We start from the raw sequence: 26037 nt of genomic DNA, 5'->3' as shown, positions 1-26037 counted from the left end.
GATTGAAGTAAGATGCTTTTACGGTAAAGAGGGTGGATCCTTAGTTCTTTTAAAGACTGATACTGCACCACCATCTCATGTCCCCAGCATCCTCCAGTCTAGAGGTGCATGTATACCTTGGACATTCTTAGGTATGTACTGTGTACTTTTTTTTTTTTTCCCCCCCAAGCCTTTTAAGACAGTCGTACAAACTTTTGCTGGCACAAGTACAGCTGTTCTACTTCTCTCGCAAGGAGAGAACATCCCCTTTGTTCCTGAGAGCAAAGCAGATGGCCGTTCACACACAGAAAACAATAATAAAATAAAATGTGAGTGCCCTGTGATGTATGTTTTTTTTAACATTTCAAAAACAGTTCAAGGGTTGGGAAAAATAAACCACACACTCCTCCTCCCAGACTGCAGGGGGCAGTGTCTGATGAGTGATGTAACAATCAACATCATGTGATCCATTGAAGATGGAGGCGAGTAGTGTGAAACAGGAAGCACCACAGGGCATCCACTGCTTGCTGCTATATTGAAAAAGGGGCATGGCCTGGAATGAGTTATGACATCACCAAAAGTGGTGGGGTTATGGAAAATGGGGCAGGACCATGCAAATAAGGCGGTGTTAGGTCAGGGTTATACAAATGGAGTGGGCCATGGACAGGGCTGTGACATATTAGTGATGTCATCAAGCGTGATGGGCATGGTTTGTAAGATGCTTGATTCTGATTGGCTGACACAACAGTGGATGTGGCCACCTGCCAAAAATATGCAAATTATCTTTGACAATTGGTATGTATGTAGTCAAAGCTGGATTTTCCTCAAGATGGTGCTACATTGTACTAGCTCTGGGTGTGAAATGTTATTTATTTGGATTTATTTACCACCTTTTTGAACTCAAGGTGATGTACAGCAAGAATAAGTCAAACAAGCAACAGCAGTAAAATATTCAAATTACAATCAAAAAGCAAAAATACTGAAGCCAAGAAAATGTTTTGATTTTCTCTCTTTTTTTTTTTTTTTTTTTAGGTATTTCTGGGAAAAGCCAGCTTCTCTTTGCACTGGTGTTCACTACTCGTTATCTGGATCTTGTCACTTCATTCATTTCTCTTTATAATACATCTATGAAGGTACAGTATAATTAACACATTGCAGCACTTTTTGATAGTGCAACGCAAGTAATAGTTAAAAATTCACTGGTGGGTTTTATGGTGATATAAGCTATCTGTTTTATTTAGTAGTATCAAACTATATAAGGCCCAATATTTAAAGCATTTAAAGGGGCTTCTACCTGCTTAAATCGCATTCAGTGGATCTGATGACAATATTCAGTGGCACTTAAAACTGGGCTACAACTAGTCAAAAGCAAACATTGCAAGAATTGTAAGCTTTGTGCATTGGGCCCTAATTGTTTTTGTTACTGAGCTGCTGTTCTGTTACATTCTTTTGATGTATTGAATATTGCTGTAAACAGATTTGGAGCTTTCTATGGGGCTGATGCTCCAAGCCTCGTACATATGTATTAATCTGCAAACAAACCTTTCCTTAGCGTCCCTCCGGACCAGACCAGGATTGGACTGATGGGTTGTGCTCGCCTACCAGCAGGTGGAGACTGAGAAAAAACTCTGACTCTAGAGAGCCAATAGGAGCCCTGACCATGTGACCTTAGTCTCAGTATTGTCTCAGTCTCCCAGCAGGTAGGAAGCGAGGCCTTTAGTCTCTCTCTTTCTCTTTTAGAGGTTAATAATAAGAACAACAATGCTACTTCTTCTTCTGTGCCTAGGAATTCTCTGTTAGACGCTGGTCAGATAGAGATTTCTTTTCCTTTCTTTCTTTTACAGCTTCTGGGGGTGTTAAACTCAGGTGTCCCCGAGTCCCTCCCCCCTTCCTCCCCATCTCCCATACGTAGCTGGGAAGGGCTATCCTTTGTTTAGAAAGGTGTATGTCTTTGGGAGAGGCAGCCACTATAGCAAGTTAAAAGTACAAAAATTTTTCCTTCCCCAGCATTTTAACGAGCAAGCCGTTTAAAAAAAAAAAAAAAAAAAAAGAGGCAGCTCAGTGCTATTTTATTGCTCTTGAGCGCTTCTTTCATATTTCCTAATCTCTATAGGAACTTACAAGCAGAAGTATTTTTTCTTTCCCCAGACTTGTAAGGAACAAGTTCAGCTGGTTAAAAAAAAAAAAAAAAGCCCAGCCTTCTATCCAGCACAGACTGCTAACGAGCAGGCAGCTCTGTGCTATTGATCTTGAGCACTTTTTCTTTTTCTAATTCAGCTGTTTAAAAAAAAAAGATAGAAGAAAATAATGTTGACTGGTCCTTTAATGAATCATTTGATTCCTCGCAATTTCTTCCTCTGTTTTTAGCGTTTTGGGCAGCGGGCGCCGGCTTGTTTAAAAAAAAAAGGAGCGGCGGGTTGTTTCTCAGGCGGAGAGAAATCCGCCGTACAAGGGAGGCTGCAGCAGCCCGATCTGTTGCGTCTGCCCTATATTCTTTTCATTTTGGCGCGGAAGGCCGCCATTTTTATCCCGCAGCTGTAGCTTCTCCATCGCGGAGTTAGCACAGCTGGAACTTGGCTCTGTTTTGGGTGTTTCGTCGGGGCCGGTGCTTCCCGGTTTTCAGGGTCTATTTTGCCGGTTGTTCTTTCTCCGCCGTCCCGCTCTCCTCCTATTGTTGAGGAGGTGTCAGGCGCGATTTCGGGGACCGCCACAGTGCAAGTGGCGCGAATGGTGGCCATTTTGATTCACCTTCCATTTTGTTTTCTCAGTCGGGGACTTAGTTCTCTGTTGTAGGAATGTTGCAAATCAATGTGCAGCTCGTTTTCAAACTGAACAGTTCCTAATCCTCTCCACACAGGTGTGAGGAAAACAGGACTCTGAAACCCACATCATATTAGCAGCCAGGTTTTGGATGACAGGGTTCCTTTCATATGTAGATATTAATCACGATTTTCTTGTTTTAAGATTTACATTTATAACTTGACTATTAACTCTGGCGAACCTTTTCCGGAGATGGGAGGGCGGTAGAACGAGAGGACATGATATGAGAGTGAAGGGGGGCAGACTCAAGAAAAATGTCAGGAAGTATTTTTTCACGGAGAGAGTGGTAGATACTTGGAATGCCCTCCTGCGGGAGGTGGTGGAGATGAAAACGGTAGCGGAATTCAAGCACGCGTGGGATAAACATAAAGGAATCCTGTGCAGAAGGAATGGATCCTCAGAAGCTTAGCCGAGATTGGGAGGCGGGGCTGGTGTTTGGGTGGTGGGGCTAGTTCTGGGCAAGACTTCTACGGTCTGTGTCCTGAAAATGGCAGATACAAATCAAGGTAAGGTGTACACAAGAAGTAGCACATATGAGTTTATCTTGTTGGGCAGACTAGATGGACCATGCAGGTCTTTTTCTGCCGTCATCTACTATGTTACTATATGTGCGCCAAGCATGCAACAGTAGTGCAAAAAAAATATTAAATTGATGCTTGTAGCAAATTGTATGCACAGTAAAGTCATGGTATTAAAGCAGAAGTGGGGGAGGAACATGCCTGTCACATATGCAACAAAGGTTTAGTGATAAATGGGGCTCTTGTGCACATGCCTAGACAAAAACGGATGTGTCAACGCAGTATCAACGCTTTTTCTTCAGTGCTTAAATGAGCCTCAAATACTACTAGCACATAGAAGTTTTGCATATTTAGGCATAGATGAACAGGTGCAGATGTGTGCTTTACTTTCGGTTTTGCTTGGACACGTGCACGTTTGTTACTTCCCGTCTGCCTTTAAAACTCACAGGAGCCTCCTTCCAGTTGTGAAAGAAGACAAAATTGGCATCTGAAAAATTGACAAGAAATTGTCTCCTCAAAGCCACTTTCATTGCTGCCCCTGACCTGGCAAAAACCTTTCGGTGTTATAGGCCATCAATTCCTTCTGACCTCATTAATGTCCATTAAAATCCAATTTGCAGCCATCTTTACTGTGCACATTAACACCCACGTTCAAGCCTTCTGAGCATTTGTCGCACAGTATATAATGTGTGCAAACCGACGTTAACCACACTATAGGAGAAGTGGTCTAAGAAAATCAGATCTTTATAATCGAAGAATACATATTAGAGTCCTATCCATCTAATTAGATTTTACTCAGTCTCCTGGCATGGCTGTTGACAAGGGTGTGGCTGCTGTAGGGTGGAGCTTCCTAAGGTTGGCTCTGCATGAGTAGTGACACCTTTATTTCCTAGAAAAAGCACTGCCTTGTAATGGATCCTTAATGTGAGACTGTCGGTGGTGTAGCTACGTGGGGCCAAAGGGGCCTGCCCCAACCCCTGCTAGCTGAAGCCTTGTCCAGTGCCAGTCTCTGGTGCCGCCACATTGCCTGCCCTGCTCTGACTTCCACTCACGTCCGGCACGCTTCTTTTAGTGAAATTGAGCGAGCAGGGCAGGCAATGGTGATGTGATGTGAGGCATTGTGTGGTCATTTTGGACATGCGGGCTGACTTAGGGCTATTGTGTAAGAAATTTTGAGTGCAGTCTGCTGCCCTGCTTATTCTGCTGCCCATGTGTGTCTAGAAAATGGAAACTGCTGTACACGTAACCCACTGAAAGCAGACAGTCTGTTCTATAACGTTTATTACGTAGTTGTAGCATTCTTACTGGAAAAAAAAACGGTTCTTGAAGGCTATTAATTTGGCTGCCATAATTGTGTAAATTAGTCAACAACCAAGTTCTAGGAGATATGTTTGTGTGTTTTGTTTTGTTTTTTTTACTATCTTTTGAGTTAACCTCTTTGTCATGTCAGTAAAGAAATAATGCAGGTCTCTGTTGCCATAATTGCAAATGAGGTATTCTGGAATATGATTCTTGTGGTAATTAGGAGGATCTGGTTGCTGAAGGATAGCTGATAAGACCAAAATGGTCCATTCACTCTGTCAGCAGGGTCTTTGTGGCTCTCCTCGCTCCATTCCCCGTAGTTTTTTTTTTTTTTTTTAACTGTGTTGAGGTAATCCATAGATTAACTGGTACACTTCACCACTTCACCTTACTTTGAATGACGCCTCTCTATAACTGTCTGCTTAATGCCTCTTTGTTATCTTCGATCTGATTGTAATTCCAACTGTATTTCTATATCCTGACATGGCGCTGCCATACCAGGTCTTTGTAAGCCACATTGAGCCTGCAAATAGGTGGGGAAATGTGGGATACAAGTGCAATAAATAATAAAATGCTCAACTCCTGATCTGCTCCTAGAATAATTCTGGTACCGAATTCTGACCTTGGTTGGGATGCCGTTTCCTGATCTGGTCTGTGTACTGACCCTTAGCTAGATTTAGTGCTGTATTTGCTGTCTGACTTTAGTAAAAAGGCCCCTATGAATATTATGTGTTAAAATTTAGCAGATCTGTGCAGTGACAGTATGCATGTGTGCTTAAACCACAGCAGTAAATCCACTTGTACTAAGGTTAATGTGCAGAAACTTTAATCTGGCCATTCCATACCATTATGTCGTTACCATGTGGTAACTGCTTACCTTCCTTTAGTAAAAGGGTCCTTTAGTCTTTCAATCTCCTTCTGGATTTGAAAACAAGATACATTATGTATTTAACCCAAGGCAGAATATAGCTGCCAAATTCCTACAGCTGCAGGTAAGTAAATCTGTGCTCACTTTCTGAAATTTCACAAGAACATAAGTGTTTGCCGTACTGGAACAGACTGAAAGTCCATCAAGCCCAGTATCCTGTTTCCAACAATGGCCAACCCAGGTCACAACTACCTGGCAAGATCCTAAAACAGTGCAATACCTTTTATAGTGCTTATCCTAGAAATAAGCAGTGTATTTTCTCCAAGGCCATGTTAATAATGGCTTATGGACTTTTCTTTTAGGAAGGTATCCAACCCTTGTTTTAAACCCCGCTAAGCTAACTGCTTTTACAACATTCTATGGCAATGCATTCCAGAGTTTAATTACAAATTAAGTGTAGACATTTTCTCTGATTTGTTTCAAAATTACTACTTTGTAGCTTCATTGTGTGCCCCCTAGGCCTAGTATTTTTGGAAAGAGTAGACAAGCGATTCATGTCTACCACTCATTACTTTATAGACCTCTATCCTATCCCCCTTCAGCCGTCTTTTCTCCAGGCTGAACAGCCCTAGCCACTTTCGCCTTTCCTCATAGGGAAGTCGTCCCATCCCTTTTTTTCATTTTGTCGCCCTCCTCTGTACCTTTTCTAATTCTACTATATCCTTTTTTGAGATGTGGTGACCAGAATTGCACACAGTACTCAAGATGCAGTCGCACTGTGGAGAGGTATAAAGGCATTATAACATCCTCATTTTTGTTTTCCATTCTTGTCCTAATGATATCTATTATTTTATTTGCTTTCCTAGCCGCCGCTACACACTGAGCAGAGGGTTTCAACTTATCCTCAACGATGACACCTAAATCTTTTCCTGATCGGTGACTTCTAATGGGGAACCTTGCATCACATAGCTATAGTTTGGGTTCTTCTTTGCCACATGCATCACTTTGCACTTGCTCACATTAAACGTCATCTGCCATTTGAATGCCCAATCTCGTAAGGTCCTCTTGCAACTTTTTGCAATCCTCTTACGATTTAACAACTTTGAATAATTTTGTGTCGTCAGCAAATTTAATTACCTCACTAGCTACTTCCATCCCTAGATCATTTATAAGTATGTTACAAAACAGCGGTCCTAGTACAAACCCCTGCGGGACCTCAGTGTCTACCCTTCTCCATTGGGAATACTGACCATTTAACCCTACTCTCTGTTTTCTTTTTTTAATCAGGTTTTAATCCACGATAGAACACTACCTCCTATCCCATGACGCCCCAATTTCCTCTGGAGTCTTTCATGAGGTACTTTGTCAAATGCCTTTTGAAAATCCAGATACACAATATCAACCGGCTCACCTTTATCCACATGTTTGTGTGCCCATTCAAAGAGATGTAGTAGATTGTTGAGGTAATGCTTTCCTTTTTTGTACAGCACTGTGTGAAGTTTTCGGTTCTAGTTCTTCTGATACAAGCCCCCCTGTTTACTAAGCTGCGAGGCAATGCTGACATACAGCTCACTTAAAGTGAATGGGTTGTGTTGGCATTAGCATATGGCAGCTGCTAACGAGGCTTAGTAAATGGGGAGGGGGGGGGAGGTCATTATGCCATCCAAAGTGGATTCTAAAAGGTCAACCATCTGAGGTCCTGTTCAAGAATCATATGTTTTTCATTGTTTCTCTTTAGACACAGTGCATCATAAATAGGAGTCTTGATGTCCTTGGTGATTTTTACTCCTGGAGAAATTCTATGCAGCATAGATTTCTGGATTTGTGTTGCAGAATTTTGCATATGGACCAGGAGGAAGCTACACCAGTTCTACCTCAGCCTCCTAGTTTTACCACCCACATGCAGCTGACATCATCTCTAAAAAGGATGAAGCAAGAGTTAGTTTGGCCCTAAGTGCAAGGAAAAAGCAACTCAATTCAGTAGCAGCATCAGCCACCCAGGCAGTAAAATGAGGAGGCTGCAGTAACAGAATCAGCCCACGTGTTGGGGGAAGCAAGAGCAGCAGTGGCCTAGTGGAGTCAGAGAGAGAGAAGCGAGCCAGAGAACTAGCGGTGGGAAGAGAGAAAATTGGTGGTGCAGAGAGGGCTGGGGATTTAGGGAGGTGGGAGTGTTGAGCCTGCAGGGACCTGAGAAGAAAGTAAGCGTTGGGGGGGGGGGGGGGGGGGGCGGGGAGCAAGAGAGCAATGGGGTGGTCGAAATCTGGAAGTTGGGTAAGTACTTGTGAAGGGGAGCAGGGATTCTGCACAGCTAAATTTTTAGAATTTTGTGTTTCTCAGTGATTTGCGTCTTGAGAAATAACATATAGCATTTGTAACATGCTGCACAGAATTCCCCCAGAGTAACATTTTGTACAGCATGTACAGACCAGTGTCGACTATAACACCTCAGCTCAATGTAGGAATTAAAGTTTGAATGCATAAATATATGGTGTATCATATTTTTAATGGAGAGAAAATTGTGTAAGCCTGATATTTACTTTCTTGTTTGTCTTCCTAGGTTATCTACATCAGTTGCTCATATGCCACAATTTACATGATCTACATGAAATTTAAGGCCACTTACGATGGCAATCACGATACATTCCGAGTGGAGTTCCTTGTGGTCCCTGTCGGTGGATTATCATTCCTCGTCAATCATGATTTCTCTCCATTGGAGGTTAGTCTTAATTTCAAATCTCTTCAGATCCTAGGGTTCATTTGAATCATAGTTGGACAGATGCTGTCAATGAATGGAGGAGCACCAACTATCTACTGTGGCTCTATTCAGATGAGCAGAAGCATAGCCAGTACTGACAATGCTGCACACTTCACATAAGTGTCGTTTCCATGTTATGCACATATAATACTGCTAGAAACTTCTGCATAAAAACTCTTGAAAGGTCTGTGCACAATATTTTAAAACTGTGCAAGTGATTGTTGTAGATATTGCCTTTTGCATAATTCCTCAGAAATATCACTCTCCAGGTTTCACCCTCTACAACTTGTGCTTCCTCCTAGGTTTTTGTCTCCCCCCCCCCCTCAATTATCTCGCTCTCTCCCAGCCAGACCCTCATTTTTCTCTCTTGCCCCCTTCCCTCCTCCCATAGTACCACATCCTCCTGTTTCTCAAAGTCAGACTGCTGATTTGAACCACATTGGCTGCACGGTATCCTGCGTGGTTCAAATCAGCAGAATGGCAGGGTAGGAGGCTGCAGCACGATGCGAAGCCACTCCCCTTCTTGCACTGGGGGGAGTAGGGGAGAGAACTAGGCAAGCTGCTACTACTGCCACCTGCTCCCTGCACAGAATTCTGCTACTGCAGAAGTGGGAAGTTCACGGTTGTACAAAATTCTCCCAGAGGCATGGGTTAACAGATAGGGTAGACGGTGAATTCCATTTTCTGCACCTTAAGCTAAGAATTTGATGTAATTGGCAATTTAGTTTTCTTCCATTTTTTTTTATACTTAAAGATGCAGAAGACAAGGACATTGCAACTGTTTGAAGCACTAGTGTTATGGGAAAGGAAAAAAAAAAACCCTACTGGAGTGATCAAACTGAGTCTTAAAGAATAGATTACTTATTCCCCAGTCAATTTCTTTCCTCTTAAACACAAAACTTTTAGAAAGATTGTAAATTTCCTTCCCAAACTAAACCGTGGTGAAGAGCCCCCAGCTGCAAGTGGGATTCCCCTTTTCTTTGGGACTGTAGGACCTGTTCAGGCTGAATTTATGCCACTGAAGAACTGAAATGCAAAGCATTCTTTAGTCTAAATTAGATACTGTGCAAAACCCCATTTCCTTATGTGTTTGAGAAGAATAATTATATTCTGAAAAGCAGAATATGTTCCGATTTGCAGTACATTAGTGGTTAGTGAAGTGGGCTGAGAAAATGGAGACCTGGGTTTGATTTCCCACTGCAGCTTCTTGTGACTCTGGGCAAGTCACTTAACCTTCCATTGCCCCAGGTACAATACTTAGATTGTGCGCCCACTAGGGACAGAGAAAGTACCTGCATATAATAAATGTAAACCACAGAAAGCCAGTATATTAAATCCCTTTACATATACTTTTTTTCAGCTGGTATCATCAAGTCCAAAAACAGTGGTGTTTAAAGCTTGCTAAGCTGGTAACTGAACATCCATTACATTACTTCCCACTATTCTGGGACGTGTGGTAGTCATGTCTATTGACCAGCAGGTGGAGATACAGAAAACAACTGAGCAACACTACATAACCCCATGCTAGCAGCCCAGTTCCTCAGTGTCTTCTGTCTTCAGCAGGTGGATGGACAGACTACCTCTGTCTGTGGCTTTGAGGCCTTGGCTTCTAGTCCAGTTGGTCAGCTGGTTCCTAGTTGTGCTCAGTGTTTTGAGTTAGAGCAGACATACCTGGTGGTGCTGGTCCCTGTTGTGCTTCCCGCCTGGGATCTTTGCTTCCCCTGTCTCTCCTCTTCTCTGTGTGATGTGCCTTATCAGCAATTGGTAAAAAAAAAAACGGGTTAAATTTAGTAATTAAGGACAACTCTGGGCAGCTGAGGCTTTAAGCTTAGGTGGCACAGAGTGTTCGCAGGCTGGTGGGGTCTGCCATTACGGGGGGGTGGGGGGGGTGGGGGGGGGTGGTTGTGGCCCTTGGCGCTGGATCCAACACGGTGAGTCTTCTGGGTGTGCGTGGGGCCTCGGACATAGTCAAGGGAGCAGCGTGGTAACTTTTTTTTTTTTTTTTTATCCTGTTTTGGAAAAACAAACAAAAATAACTAGCACCAGGAGATTCTTTGCAGCGGCTCCAGTGTGCTTCTTTTCTCAGCGGCAAGTGGAGTACTGCCTGTTTTCCTATCAGGTGCGTTTGCCAGCATGGCAACCCCTGTGGAAGGGTGAAGCGCTGCTCCTCTTGTGGAGGCATGGTTCTCGGGCCGCTGCACGGTGTGCAGGCTGGTAACCCTGAGTGGAGGTGGTGATTCAACAGGTGGCGTGCCTGGGGGGACACTTTTCCGTCGCAGCAGCAGGAGGCCACCTGCACCAGCTCTCTGGTCCAGCTTCTTGGCGCCTCGCCTCAGTGGGAGGTGGGAACGTTGGCCATTTTGTTTTTGGCTGACCACGAGGCTCCCACACCGTCTGCAGGGGGTGTAGGGCTCCCTTCGGGGGGAGTTCCAGGGTAGGGCTGGCCCTTCCTTCCAGAATTATAGAGTAGATGTGGCTGCACGGTTTGGGGCTTCAAATTTTGCGTGCAACGGGGTCGGCTGCCCACCCTCGTAGGGATTGCTTTTGAAATCCCACATGTCCTGGAATAGTGGGGAGTAACATAATGGAAGGAGCCCTCCCATGGCGGCTCTGCGCTCTATTATTGGGTCCTGTTTTCCAGGGGTTTAGCCTTCAGTGCATTCTAGCGGCTGGCTTGGCTGGTTGCTGACCATGCACCTGTTGGCTTATGCTTTCTTTTTTGCTTGAGGATCGATACTGAGGAACTGAGCTGCTAGCACAGGGCTACGTAGTGGTGCTCAGTTCTGTATTCTCTATCTCCACCTGCTGATAGATGGACATGACTAACACACGTCCTGGAATAGTGTGAAGAACTAATGGAAAGAAAATTATTAAGTAAGACCTAATTTCTCCTTTATGAATTGCAAAGTTAACTTACTAGAGCTATCCGAACTTGCTAAATATGTTTTCCAGTACCATTGTGGAATTTAAGACAATATAACTTTCACATAGATGTAATTACTGTGAATTATTGTTTTTCATCATCAGCACAGGACTGTAACATCTAAAGGGTGGGGGGAGGTCTTGAATTGGATTTTACAAAAGCAAACTGACCATTTCAGTAATTATGAAACCAGAAGGTTTTTGTTCTCACAAGACTGGCAGCATGAACTAGCGGTTACACCAAGAATGTAAAATCACTGTTGCATCTCTTGCAAATAATTCCAAAGGCACGATCCTGGTTTCTGATGTTGTCGCACTGGCTGCTTTGCATGTGTATCAACACTGGTAAATTCAATAACCTAAAAACGTCTGTACAAACTAAGGTTTCTGTGGATGGCACTTAACGTTTCTTGCCTTCTGTGGTTTTTTATTTTTCTCTCTGCTTCCTTCAGATCCTGTGGACTTTCTCCATTTACTTGGAGTCGGTTGCAATCCTTCCCCAGCTTTTCATGATCAGTAAAACTGGTGAAGCTGAGACCATCACCACCCACTATCTTTTCTTCTTGGGTTTGTACCGTGCCTTGTACCTCTTCAACTGGATTTGGCGTTACACCTTTGAGGGGTTTTTTGATCTTATAGCTATCGTTGCTGGTGTGGTGCAAACCATTCTTTACTGTGACTTCTTCTATTTGTATGTTACAAAAGGTAAGAACATTTGATAACACTCCTTGGGAATAAAGGGACTTTGACTCTTAAATTTCTTCCAAGGACAAAGGGGTCAGATTTTATTTTATTGTATTTTGTTTTGTTTTGTCTGTAACTTTGAAAACTGCTCCCCTTTTCTCACTCCCCCCCCCCTCATTTTGTGCGGGTAAAATGGGGAATGTTAGGTCAGGGGAGAAAATTCCCATGTGTTTACTGCACCTGCTCCAAGTATTCATATTCCTCTTGCTGGCTGCATTTTCAAAGGGAAAATCAGCTTGTATTTAAAGCTTGTGCATGTAAAATGTTTGCTTTCATCATTTCTATACCATTATGGGAGGGAGGGGGATTTCTGTTGGGTGGACAGTTTTTATGTGTCGGTTCTGTTGGTGGGGAGCTATAAGAATCCAAGCTTTCTGCTACTTTTATATGTTGCTGTGAAGTTTTTGTGAAGTCGTTTATTACTGACTCAGTAAAACTTTACTATAAAGCTTGTGCTTGATGTGAAAATTGCCCTGTCCTTGGGAAAGCCTTTCTAGTCCATTTGACTGTTTGAGAGGTCCCCCTGCTTCCAGCTCAATGGGAACTGGCCTCTATTAGGATATGGCATGAGTCTTCTTCTCACCCCACTTAGTGCAGTCATTGCACTCTGATACCTGGACCAGAGTCCGAGTAGGTGTTTTCTTGCACGATAACCAGGATATCCTCCCTTAAGAGGCTGTGAATCCAGCATCCCCAGCCCTGACTGACTAAGGGAGAAGTTGGCCTGGTAGTCAGCCCAGATCTGCCAATGAGCCACAAGGCTGGTCCTGTATTATATTTTTAATTTCTGTAATTAAGCAAGTCCCTGGGCTTGCCCTCAAGAATAAGATATCATAAAAAATGCCACCATCCTACCCTCCTCCATATGTGTTGACGAGCCTCTGAGGAACCTCATTTAACCTGAGCGTTTGGTTGTGAATAACTGCATGTGTGCTTTTGTTTCTCTGTTTGGAAAATTGTACTTTTTTGTGAGCAATAACCAAACTGTGGGTTTTAATTTATGAAACTGTGTAGCAATATGTTAAGGGTTGAGATGGTAATTTTTATTCCCCCCCCCCCCCCCCCCCCCTTCTCTCTCTCTCTCTGCCAGACTAAATAGAGCAGCAGTAAGAATAATATAAAAACAGCTGCAAGTCATGGCAGGCTGCCACCCATAGTCAGTGATCACTTTTCGGACTGTAGCTGGGTGGTGCTATTTTAGAAAATGTGTGATAACTGAAAAGGGATTGTGTCTGTGTAAGTCTAGTAGCGCTATAGAAATGTTTAATAGTAGTAGTAGTAGTTTGACTGATTACATAAATAAATGGACAGTATTGCTAGCCTTTGACATTATTTAACATTCATCTAGATTTAAACTAGTAAACTTCTTGCGTATATGGAATAAAAACTGCATATGTGACATCTCATATTTATGACTTTATAGCTATTCATTTATATTCACCTCCTAATGTTTCATAGAATCTTTGAGTCGAATAATGTTGTCACCTTCCACAGCTGCTAGTCTTGTGCTTTGTGATGATTTCAACCCAGAAAAGCATTTGATGTATCTTCCTTAACTTCTTGTTGCCTTTTCCACAATTTCAGTACTAAAGGGAAAGAAGCTGAGTTTGCCAGCATAAATGCCAAAGATGAGTTGCCTCTGTCCATCGGGGCATTTGGACAGAACAATCCGTACCACAAGCGAAAGGTGTAAGATGCCTGAGACAGAACGTCAGAAACACTATTTTCTAACCTTGTGAGCCAAGCCTTCAAGCAGCTATGGAAGAATGGAGAGGAAAAACCAGCGGATTTCTGTTTGATGCATCTTGCCTTTTTTTCTTTTTATTACTATGTATAAAGATTTTTTTACATAAGAAACTTATACTGTATTGATCCAGTGTGCAGTTTCAGTTAAATAGTTCCAGAAGTGAGATTTTTGTGCAGCTGACAACCAGCACCAAGTGCAAACTTTCCCCTGACTCCCAACCATTTCAGAATAGACAAATAAAATTGTACTACCTACTAGGTATCATTAGTCAGTATTTTTTTTTCTCTCATCCATTTATATTTATTTGATTACTTTTTTTCTGCCATAAGATTAAACTTCCTCATTGCAGTCTTTTGATATAAGCTTCTGTAGTGTAATCCTCTTTAAATTTGGGAGTTTACAAAAAGAATCCACCCAGTGCCATTAAGCCTAGAATTCACCTCCTCCCCCCTCTTCTGAAAGTTTAAACACTGTATTTTTAAATAACAGCAGCAGTATTTTTGAAAATTCTGTTAACGGGGAGGAAAAACAGTTGTCTTTTTTTTTTTTTTTTTTTTATTTTGGAGATTTATATTTTACATTGCTCCTCTTATGAAGTCTCATCCAGCATTATGAATGTAAGGAAAGCATAATAGATGATGACAGATGAAAGGTTGAAATTTCCCGTTCAGCCTACCCAATAATGTGGTTAGGCTTGTAACTGCCATTTCAAAAACGTACCCCCCCCCCCCCCACACACACACACACAATACCAATGTCTTCTTAAATGTCTCAAGTCAGATCACAGCCGTTTCCATAGTGTCCCACAGATCAATCCAGAGACTTGTGGGTTATGTCCCTCTGCCAGCAGGTGGCGATAGAGAGAACATTAGAGGTTTGCTATATCACGTTGTGTGCAGCCTGCTTAACCTCTCTAGCATTCAATGCGTGGTTTTCATTCTCTTGTTATTTAGAAGTCTCTGTGTGTAGCCTGTTTGAATTCCCTTGCCATTTTTTGCCTCCACAACCTTTTCTGGGAAGGCTTTCTAGGCATTCCACCCTTTCTGTGACAAAATATTTCCCCAGTCTACCTCTATACAGCTTCATATCATATCCCCTAGTTGAGTGACTTCCTTTCCTTTTGGAAAAGCTTTTTTTTTTTCTTCTGCATTTAATATACTTTCAAGTATTTAAACATTTCTTTTGTCCTATGTCGCTGTCCTCTAGAATATACATATTTAGGTTCTGAAGTTTTTTTGGTTGCTTTGCTCTGGACCACTTCTAGCCTTTTTCCATCCTTACTGAGATATGGGTCTCAAACTGAATACAGTACTCCAGGTGAGTCCTCACCAATGACTTGTAAAGAGGCAGTAGTACCTCCTGTTTTCTTCCTACTGGTTATGCCCCCTGTATCAGGGTGCTGCTGGGCTGTTCATTATACAAACCTTACACAGGTACATGGCATTGAGTAGACTCAAGAGATTTTCAGTGGGGCATGTGACCATAATGAAAAAGCAAAGTATATGGGAAAGAGAGGGAAAGAACCCTTTTATACTTTTGCCACTTGCAAACAAAGCATTGAAGTGGAATGCAAAAAAGCTTAAAAGTAAGCAGTAGAATCAAAGAGAGAGGTTGAGGAATATAATTTGTACTGCTGGTTTACAATGTACAAGTATGTGGAGTGTCTTAACTGCCTCCCTTAGGAACAGTGTAAGAGAATGAATGGGCAGAGGGAAAAATACTAGCATTTTTGTCTTGCATTTTGCAGGTGGAAAGGGATGGATGAGGTGTGATTGTGGTTTAATGGTGCAACTTTTCTTTGGATTTAGTAAGATCTTAAATTTCTATATTTTTAAAATTTCATGTCCTATTTCATTCCCAATGTTATGTCATTACAGCTAAAGAAATGGATAGTTGTGACTTGCAGTAATCTATAAGTGATGCTCATTTTACATGATGTCAAACCTTGAGATTTAATAATTCTGCTCATGTGATGTCCATATGTTCAACTTCAAGTGGTTTTGCTGATGTCACTTTGGGACAATGTGATTTTATAAATTTGTTTCAATATCGGCAGCACTGGTTACCATTCTTTATATTATCTATATGATTCTTCCTCTCCCCCTCCCCCATTTTTTTTAAACTGAGTCGGTGCATGATTTATCCTGTTACCTCTTTCCCCCCCCCCCCCCCCCCCCCAATAAACATTTTATGAAACATGGGGGTACTCTTGATTGTTTTTGTGTATTTTTTTTTTTTTATTGTATGGGAAGACATGATTGGGGGATTTTCTTTTTAATTATGAAAGAAGGGATTTAAGTAGGGAGAGGTGTCTGCATTACACTCCAAAGTAATAGATACACTTGATTTAGGCTGGCCTAGATCTTTTTTCCTTAAACCATTTTAGACTTTTAGGCAGGTTGAGCAGACAGACAACCAACATCCTGATCTTTGAAGAATCCTACCTTTCAAGTGGCATGATAAGTTTAAACTGATGTGATAAGAGAGCTACTAACCAGCCAAAAATTAGTAAGACACCACAATAAGGTCAACTTAGATGATTTGAGCACCTACAAAGAATGGAGGGTGAGTGCATACCAATGCAAGCCATGAACTAGAAACCAGAAGGAAAAAGAGGCCTGGGAAGGCTGTCAAATAGTTGAAAAGAACCTCACTGAGGTAAATAGCAATCGTGGCTCTTTTATCAAGCTGCAGTAAAAGGACCCATGTGGTGGTGTCTGTAAATGGGTTTGAAGAACTACCACAGCTAATAGGATATTAAGGGTGCTTAGGTTGTGGCAGGTTTACTGAGGAGTCTTTGGAGAGGGGAGTGGTTCTGTAGCACTAAAGAAATGCAGATGAGTGGTAATAGGAAGGACAAGAAACTGGTAGGCGTATATTGTCTTGCTTGGCTGGGCACAAGGTAGCAATTTTTTTAAACTAATGAATTCATGTTAGATAAATTCTGGTTGAGTTTGGCTAAGGAGAGCATGCCTCGACTGTTATAATCTTGATTTCCAATATATAGTCCTACATAGAAGCTGAAAAAACAAACCCGAACAATCTAGGGGTAGACCCCAAGCAGTAGAGTGGATTCGAAACTGGTAAGTGATAGGCAACAGGACATTATAGTAATAAAAGTCAAGGTGGAAGGAGAGACAATGAGTGCCTCAGAGATTCAGCCTGGGGCCTAAATATGGCTCAATAGCTTCCTGAACAGTTGCCAGATCTTTGAAGATTGGTGTGCTTTCCCTCCCCCCAAGTAGGACTATAACAACCTGTGATGTACACAAAGTCTCCAACACAGGTACAGCTGTATTGATGTATGGGACAAAAGCCAGCCCAGGAGGCAATTTGAACCCATCCCAAAGATGCTTGCATGGAACATACGCAGTACTAGTCACTGTAGAACTAAAAGTAGCTGTGGGTTTGCAGGATGCAAGGAAGTTGGATTGAGAACAGAATACAGTATGACATCAAAAAGTTGAAGCCTGCTCAGCCTCGCCTCCCTGCAGCTATCATCCCCATACACCCAAACAAAGCAAACACACCTATCAGCTGCTGCGTGCACATTGTTGTTCTTTATTGTTGGTAGAATTTTGATTTGATCTCACATATTTTCAAACTTGCTGGCTTGGGCAATGTACAGATGTACATAGAGGAATTATATCAGTTTCATCATTTTTTCAAAATTCCTCATGTACAGCCAGAAAAAAACCTTTTAGGGTGGATAGTGTTCACAATGAGCTCCTTTTATTATTGACAAGATAAAAGAAGCAGTGGCGTACCAAGGGGGGGGGGGGCGTTCCGCCCTGGGTGCACGCCGCTGGGGGGGGGGTGCTGCGCGCCGGTCAGAATTCGTTTCCATGCTCCCTCGGCCCCGGAAGTAACCTGGGGCAGAGGGAGCATGGAAACGAATGATGCTGACTGGTGCGCGGCACCCCCCCCCCCCCCAGCGGTGTGCACCCAGGGGGGGTTCTTTCACTGGGGGGGGGGGGTGTTGTGCTGCACCTGGGGGGCGGGGCGCATCGGCGATCCGCCCTGGGTGTCAGCCCCTCTAGGAACGCCACTGAAAAGAAGAGAATTCAGTTTTTGGCACAAGAACAAAATATAAGAAAACCAATAGGGCTTTTAGCCCATTTAGTTATGTTTAAATAAAAGATCTGATTGAAACAAAATATTTATTTTTACTTATAAAACCACTTGTCCCTGAAACATGCCTAAAAACAGAATAATCCATTTGTGTATCTAAAATGTAAACTTCTACAAAACAGATGTGATGCCATGTGCCCCAATGAAAAGAGAGTTTAATTTTACTTCCATTTAATTTTAGTATATCCATCTTTATAACACCAGGCTTCCCAAGGTAGATTACAATAAAAGTTAAGATGAACCCATCAAGAAATAGGATATCCTCACTGAAATCTCACCATCTGTATTGTATAGAACGGTGTAGAAAAATGAGCACAAATTACAGAGGTTGTAACTGCTGTTTCCTTAGCGTCCCTCCGGACCGGACCAGGATTGGACTGATGGGTTGTGCTCGCCTACCAGCAGGTGGAGACTGAGAAAAAACTCTGCCTCTAGAGAGCCAATAGGAGCCCTGGCCATGTGACCTTAGCCTCAGTATTTTCTCAGTCTCCCAGCAGGTAGGAAGTGAGCCCATTAGTCTCTCTCCTTTTCTCTTTAGATATTACAGATATTTGTGATAATTCTTCTGTGCCTGGAATCTTATTTAGAGGCTTGACAGGGTTTCCTTTCTCTTCTTTCTTTGACAGCCTTGGGGGTGTTAAACTCGAGTGTCTCAAGTCCACCCCCCTTCCTCCCCATCTCCCTGGCTTAGCAGGGAAGGGCCGTCCCTTTCTCTGGAAAGGTGTACCGTCTTTGGGAGAGGCAGCCACTTTTAACAGGCAGCTGCTTTAAAAGAATTAAATCAAATAAAAGGAAATTCAAAGAAGCAGCCTTTCTTTCCCCAGACTTCTAACGAGCAGGCAGCTCCAGTGTTTTATTATGATTGAGGGGTTATAAAAAAAAAAAAAAAAAAACAAATAGAAGAAAATAATTCAGTGTCTGTGACTTTAAACAGCGATTTTTCTCGTCAGATTTCATTTTCTCCATTTTCTTGCGTTTTGGTGGCGGCAGTTTAAACAAATGAAAAAAAAAAAAGAAAGGTGCGAACCGCGTAAGCGCGGCCACCTGTTTTTTCCGATATGGCTTAAAAGTTCAAACAGCTGCTGTCGGTCAGCGTTGCGCAGTTCACGCAGCTGGAACATGTAAATTTTGCTCTCCCTTCAAGGTTTCTTCGGGTCCGGTGCTGCCTCCGGTTTTTTCGGGGCCTTTTTCGCCGGCTGTTGTTTCTTCGCCGTTCCACTGGGCTCCGCTTGTTCGGAGGTGTCGGGCGCGCTGTCGACGATCGCCACGGGGCCAGTGGCGCGAACGGCGGCCATTTTGTTTCTCCCTCCGTCTTATCAGTCGGGGATCTCTCTGCTGAAGGTAAGGCTGCAGTTCATAGAGCAGTTCGGCTCCAAGATGTGTACACTTTTGTATGTGCTGAACGGCGTATTCTAAAATGCTCTTGTGCTGAACGGCATATTCTAAAATGCTCTTCACATCAGCAGGCAATATTTGGTTGAAAGGGGGCTCCTTTCGTATATGGATATATAACAAGCTTTTCTTGTTTTAAATTTCTATGTATCACGGGGCTGTTAACACTAGTTTTTTCTGGTGCTCAGTCATTTTTCATTGCCTGGTGGAAAATCTACATCTTATCATAATATCATAATTCATTTCAAGCATTTTCCTCAATAGCTGTAGTATTATACAGTGTTTTAAGAACTTTAGAAACTTTCTCTATAGGCATAGAGTACATTTCTGTCTTTCTCATTCCCTGGTGAATAGGACTACATTGCCTAAGAGTCAATTGATTGGTACTTTGCAATTCTGACCATAATATCTTAGTTCCTTTCAAGCATTTTACTCCATGCCTATGATGTTATATAGGGTTTTAAGAACTTAACAGACACACTCTCAATGGCTGTAGTGTTATACAGTGTTTTCTTTTTCAGACTTTAAGAAGCCTTCTCTAGAGGCATACAGTGGATTGTTCAGATGCCATGGGGATATATCAGCTCTTTCATATTCTCTGAGGGACAGTCCTGTCTACCAAGCTCCCAATCACTCAGCTGCCTTAGCAGGCATGCTTTATTCATGTCTTCCCTTCTTTTCCAACTGCCTTGAAGTCTCTCATATTTCATTTTAGCTTTCTTCTGGGTTTTACAGGACATATGGTCACTTAGAGAATAAAGTCATCCTTTCATTTTGCATATTTCCCACTTAAAGATAGTGGAAGGTCCTCAAACCATCTACTCGTGTTTGTCTCTACTCTATCAGTTCAGCATTGGCAGATTATAAACATCCTGGTTTGGTCCAGTATGCCTATACATACCATCTGCTATCTCTTCCTCTTCCTTAGAGACCTGATGTTATATCAAGCTTTCTTGAATTCAGATACAGTCTTGTCTACACTGCCTTCACCAAGTGGCTGTGGCACAACTTCACTTTTTTCGTTACAGGTATTTGCCAAGTTTGTCCTTTTTCATTTTCATTCTATGCGCCTTCACTCCAGAGTGTTCTTTCAATTGGAAGGGGATTCACTCACTTCCTGTGTATTTTTGCCATAGGTACATAAGTATGGTTATGCTGGGTAAGGCCTAAAGTCCATCAAGTCCAGCATTCATATCTAATGGGCATAGGTACATAAGTTTAGCCATTCTGGGAAAGCTCAAATGTCCACCTTTCTACAACCAGAACAGCAGAAAAAAGAAAAAAAAAAAAAAAAAGAAACCTCTCACGAGAGTATCGAACAGAAATCTCTGCTCCAAAAGCAAGGCTTTGCAGTAATTCTGCAAACTAACGCATACAATATTTGCCATGGCTGTTCATCACTAGGAACACTGGGGACCCTGGGCCTAGGTTCAGTGTTTTAACCTGAAACAAGCTCAACATTCATATCTATTGGGTGTGAGTCTGGTACTACTACTACTACTACTTAACATTTCTAGAGCGCTACTAGGGTTACGCAGCGCTGTACAAATTAACAAAGAAGGACGTTCCCTGCTCAAAGGAGCGTACAATCTACATCTCAGTGAGGGAGGACACATGACCGTGGTATGTGGATTAGGGAGATCCAAGAAATTACAGGCCGGTGAATCAGACGTTCATACTGGGACAATTTTTTTCTGTCCGGAGCGTACTACCATAGCTGGTGGACTCCTATATTCAGAACTTTCTATATTCAGAACTTACCCAACTATGGAACGCCATAGAGATAGGGTTGGAGTTTGTAGCCCTATTTAACTGGTGTCCTTGGTCACCCTTCCTCTTCTCCTCAGGATCCAGAGATTGGCTAGTTTTTTGCTTATGCATTAACCGGGCATTTTCAGCAGTACTCTTTCTTCCGTTCTTTTATAGATCTAAGAGGATGTTCATTGCGCTCTTAGGGTCATTTCATTCTTACCTAGACGACTGCCTAATTGGAGAAAGTCTTATCAGCAGAGTTCTCAGGTCACGCACCGGGTGTTGCATTTCTCTAGGTCGGGTGGTGATTGTAGCCAGGCCTCTCATTTGATCTCTCATTTGATCTCTCATCAGATATCTCTGATTTTCTCTTTGTTTAGTCAGGTGGGCGCACAGTCTTTTGTCTCCTCTGCAAACATCCCAGTTTATATTTTTCTTGGTGACCTTGGGCCTTCGGCCATTTCCTCGCTCTATTCTGCAGAATGCAATTTTACTTTCTAATGCCCAAGAAGGAATTTTCCTTCATCCTATTGCGAATCTCAGGGTCATCAATCGCGCTATTTAAGTGTCATCTAGTTATCTCAAGAACCTTAGTTCTGTCATTGGGATGCTTCGTGCAGTACACTTTTTGGCAGAAGCTTGTTTGTATATATTTTTTTCTGGGGGACCTCAGCAATTCGTTTTACCTTCGGGTGAATTTTGTTTTCCCTACTGACAAACAAGGCACAGAGAGCTATGTTGGTCCTTGCCATGGCAATGGATTATGTCATCCACCAAGGAGGAGTTAAGAGTATACTCTTGAGTTTGTAGTCATTTTTTCTTAGTTGTCTCACCCTGCATTTAGGTGAATGGACTCTCATTTTTTCAGCCTTACTTCCTCACTGCGACACTTCAGGGCTATCTCTTTTTGCCTTCAGGCTCACGAACGTTTCTTGCTTCTTCCGTTCAGCAACAGTCTTGACAGAGACAGGGACAGATGCCAACGTCCAGCAGGGGTTTTTCAACCTTCTATATGCGTTTCTTCCGTCATCCCACTAGGTGTTCACGCAGAACCAAGGCACCTTTCTACATCCGGACCCCCAGTCACTCAAACTTATGGCGTGGTTACTGGGTCCGCAACGTCTTTGATATTTTCGCAGGAAGTACTTCAAGTTTTAATTGCTTCCAGACAGAAATCTACATTAAAGTCCTATCAATCAAAGGGGCGACGGTTCACTCTGTGGTGCTCCTCTCGCCACTTCATTCCACAAACAGTATCCATTTCGCATGTTTTGGAATAACTTCTGCATCTTGCGAAATCTGGTCTGTCTTACTCATCCATTAGAGTTCATTTGGCAGCTTTATCAGTGATGCATGATATTGTTGACAACCGCACGCTTATGCAGCATCCACTGTCAAGGCGGTTTTCTTAAAGGAGTCCTGCACCTGTACCCCTCGCTTCATTCACCAGCTAGGTGAACTACGTGAACAGACTCTTAAAGTTCTGTTTTCTAGTAGCCATAACATTTTCTATAAAGTTTTCCTCTTCAAGCAGTGTTTCCTAGTAGCCATTGCAGCAAGTAGATCTATGTGTGGAATACTTCTACGGTTGGTAACTTCTTTTCGGTCTGCTGTAGTTTAAAGTTTTCACCTTTCCCAATCGGTTTTTTCTTATTGGTTTTGTCCTTCTAGCCAGTAGGCGTAAAAGTTTTTCATTGTTTCTAACCCGCTATATCTCGAAGGATCAAGGAAATGAGAATGTCTATTTCTCTTCTCGCTGAGAGGGCAGTTCCACAGCGTATTACAACATCTTCCACAACTTCAGAAGCGGGCTCTATTCTTACTACAGCGATTTTTGGTGCTCTCGGTGCACATTGGTAAGTTGGCAACTTAGTCCTAGTTTCATTTTATTTTGCTCATTGGGACACACTACATGTTAGTTGTCGCCAGGTGGCCTATGCAGCATGAACATTTCTCTGCAGTTTTCATAGGGTCCTTCCCTTCAGATTACTGCTTTGGTACTTCCCATCAGTCCAATCCTGGTCCGGTCCGGAGGGACGCTAAGGAAGGAGAAATTAGATCTTACCTGCTAATTTGCTTTCCTTTAGTCCCTTCGGACCGGACCAGGCCCCTCCCATGTTCTCTCTACTCTTTAGCTTCTTTTATTAAGTAGGAAGTGTATTCATTCCTTTACGTTTTGTGGAACAATACTATATATATACAGAACTTTACGTGGTCTATACCACTTCTCTGGTGGTTGCTGGTGAGCTCAATTGCTGGAATCTATTTATAAAACCTTAAATACGCCATACCACTTCTCTGGTGAGAGTTGCTGGTGAGCTCTGATACTTGGCATTGCCAAGTGCTTTGTGGCTGCTAGGATTCCATACGGCACAGAAGGTCTTTCTTTCTTTCCTGCTTTGTTATTCAAATACTGAGGCTAAGGTCACATGGCCAGGGCTCCTATTGGCTCTCTAGAGTCAGAGTTTTTTCTCAGTCTCCACCTGCTGGTAGGCGAGCACAACCCATCAGTCCAATCCTGGTCCGGTCCGGAGGGACTAAAGGAAAGCAAATTAGCAGGTAAGATCTAATTTCTCCTTCTACCAGATATAATTATTTTGAAAGCTGTTTTAGTGACATTCAATTTTTATTTCATGATATTTATATCTACAGAGTACATCAAAAATTTAAATTTTATTGTCTTATTTCCATCTTCCAAAATTCCAGACAGCAGATATACAGATCAGCAAGACCCAAAGCAGTCCAAAACAAGTAAAACAAACAAACATAGTTTATACCTAATTGTTCAACCACCTGTAGAATCCACCTTTGGGTTTAAAAAGCAAAACAATGTGCATGTAAGGACTAGATAAACGGATTAAAACAAAGTTTACAGCAAATGCCCTTAATATGTAATAGTTTGTATCAGTAATGAAACAGTGATGGAATATTCACTTAGCAAGCAGCCTGAGCCAACAGATTTATTTTCCATTGAGCGTAATTTGTATGAACTTGGTGGCTAATAGTGTGCTGAACTGGACAATGTTGGCACATTTAGACTGCCTCTGGAAAGAACTTCTGCATGAAAAAAGGCATTATTCAATATATATATGTATGAAACAGTAGTAATAAAAAAAAGCAAGTGCAGTTTTATAATACACCACTGCATTCTATAAAACAAAAAGGAGCAAGTTCCCACATTCAATCTTTTTCTTTTCCTGTAGGCACAGGGAAAAAAAGATGTTAAATGCTCTCAGTTTCAACCTAATTAATTTTTGTTATTGTACTTATAAAATAGTAAGTCTGTTAAGTACCTGATTCTCATGATGTCTGCTTTGGTAGCCTTTTACTAGGTGAAAATATCTCTGCACGAATACAGGGGTGCCTATAGCCAGCACCTCCAAATGACACAATGATTTAAAATGCAGAACAAATTAGTACTCTAACCGATGAAACCAATACTTCCTCTGTGTACATTCGTATGTTGCAAAAGCCAGCATGTTTGAAAATATAAGTGAGATCAAATAAAAATGCTAACAAAAAGAACGACAATGAGGATGCAGCAGCTCATATGTTAGCTTGCTTTGTTTTGAGTGTATTAGATGACAGCTGCGTGGGGAAGAGGAAACAAAGTCTAAACTAAGTGGCTTCAACTTTTTTACGTCATCCCGTCTCCTATTTTCTTCCACCTCCTTGCTCCTGCCGCCTATTGTTATTAAACTTCCTTGGCAGGCTGTGGCAAGGAGGTGGAAGAAAACAGGAGATGGGATGATGTAAAAAAGTTGACCTTGAATACTGTGTTCAATTCTGGTCACCGCATCTCAAGTGGCATAGCCAGACCTCGGTGGGAGGGGGAGCCAGAGCCCAAAGTGTGTGTGGGGGGGGGGGCACATTTTAGCCCGTCTCCCCAGCTGTTACCCCTCCCCTGCTGCTTCCGACCCCCCCTCCGCTTCTAACCACCGCCACCTCTTCTGACCCCCCCCCCCCACCCGCCGCCACCACTGCAATGTACCTTTGCTGGTGGAGGTCCCCAACCCCCACCAGCTGCAGTGTTTGTGCCGCACTGGTCTCGCACTTGCTTCCTCTCCTGTTTCCAGTCATGTCATTTGAGGAGGGACTGTCTTCTTCATGTTCAATTGTAAAGCGCTGCGTACGACTGGTAGCGCTATAGAAGTGATTTATAGTAGTAGTAGTAGTACGCTCAGTTTCATTAAAACAAGCATGCAGTGCACGGCGCGCTGAAAACAGGAGAGGAGGCAAGTGCGAGACCAGCACGGGGCAGATAAATGCTTCAGCTGGTTGGGGTTGGGGACCCCCCGCCAGCCAAACTGGGGGCCCCAGAGCCAATTTAGGGGGGCCCAGGCTCCCATGGCCCCCCATAGCTACATCACTGTGCACCTCAAAAAAGATATAGTGGAATTACAAAAGGTGCAGAGGAGAGTGACAAAAATGATAAAGAGGATGGGATGACTTCCCTATGAGGAAAGGCTGAAGCGGCTAGGGCTGTTCAGCTTGGAGAAAAGAAGGCTGAGGGGAGATAGGATAGAGATCTATAAAATAATGCATGGAATGGAACAGATAGATATGAATTGCTTGTTTACTCTTTTGAAAAATGCTAGGACTAGGTGGCATGCAATGAAGCTACAAAGTAGTACATTTAAAACAGAGAAAATATTTCTTTACTCAATGTGTAAGCAAACTCTGGAATTTGTTGCCAGAGAATGTAGTAAAAGCAGTTAGCTTAGTGGGGTTTAAAAAAGGTTTGGATAGCTTCCCAAAGGAAAGTTGGATTTTCCCCAAGAAGCTGTTTTAGTGACATTCAATTTTTATTTCACGATATTTAAATCTACATATGGGAAGCTTTCAAGTAAATTAAAAATCTATAAAATAAGTAAAAAAAAACAATGTGTACTCCACCTTTTAAAGACACTGTCTATCCCAACTGGCTGAGGTGTAGCTCTTTTACACACGGACCACACAAAAGCAGTCCTTTATTTCTAATAGTCTTTTGCTGTTGTTTTCAGTAGCGTTTGCTATTGTTTTGGGTGAACTAAAACGGCGGCAAGCTCCGCCCACTGCCGACAAGCTCCGCCTATTGGCTTCAGCCCGTATAATGGACTACATAGGA

The 26037-nt window shown here is 42.5% G+C and overlaps 1 protein-coding gene across 1 annotated transcript in view; it reads left to right on the top strand.

The window, feature by feature from the left end:
• Positions 1–15368, top strand: part of KDELR2 (KDEL endoplasmic reticulum protein retention receptor 2) — a 24615-nt gene extending 9247 nt beyond the window's left edge. The window contains exons 2-5 of the mRNA XM_030211832.1: positions 1012–1112; positions 8045–8203; positions 11617–11869; positions 13493–15368. Coding sequence (XP_030067692.1) covers positions 1012–1112; positions 8045–8203; positions 11617–11869; positions 13493–13527 — 548 coding nt within the window. The 3' untranslated portion in view covers positions 13528–15368. The remainder of the gene's footprint in view (positions 1–1011; positions 1113–8044; positions 8204–11616; positions 11870–13492) is intronic.
• The last annotated feature ends 10669 nt before the right edge of the window (positions 15369–26037 follow it).

The sequence above is a fragment of the Microcaecilia unicolor genome, chromosome 8 (assembly GCF_901765095.1).
Source record: "Microcaecilia unicolor chromosome 8, aMicUni1.1, whole genome shotgun sequence".
Taxonomy (NCBI): domain Eukaryota; kingdom Metazoa; phylum Chordata; class Amphibia; order Gymnophiona; family Siphonopidae; genus Microcaecilia; species Microcaecilia unicolor.
This window is presented reverse-complemented; position numbering and strand designations above follow the sequence as displayed.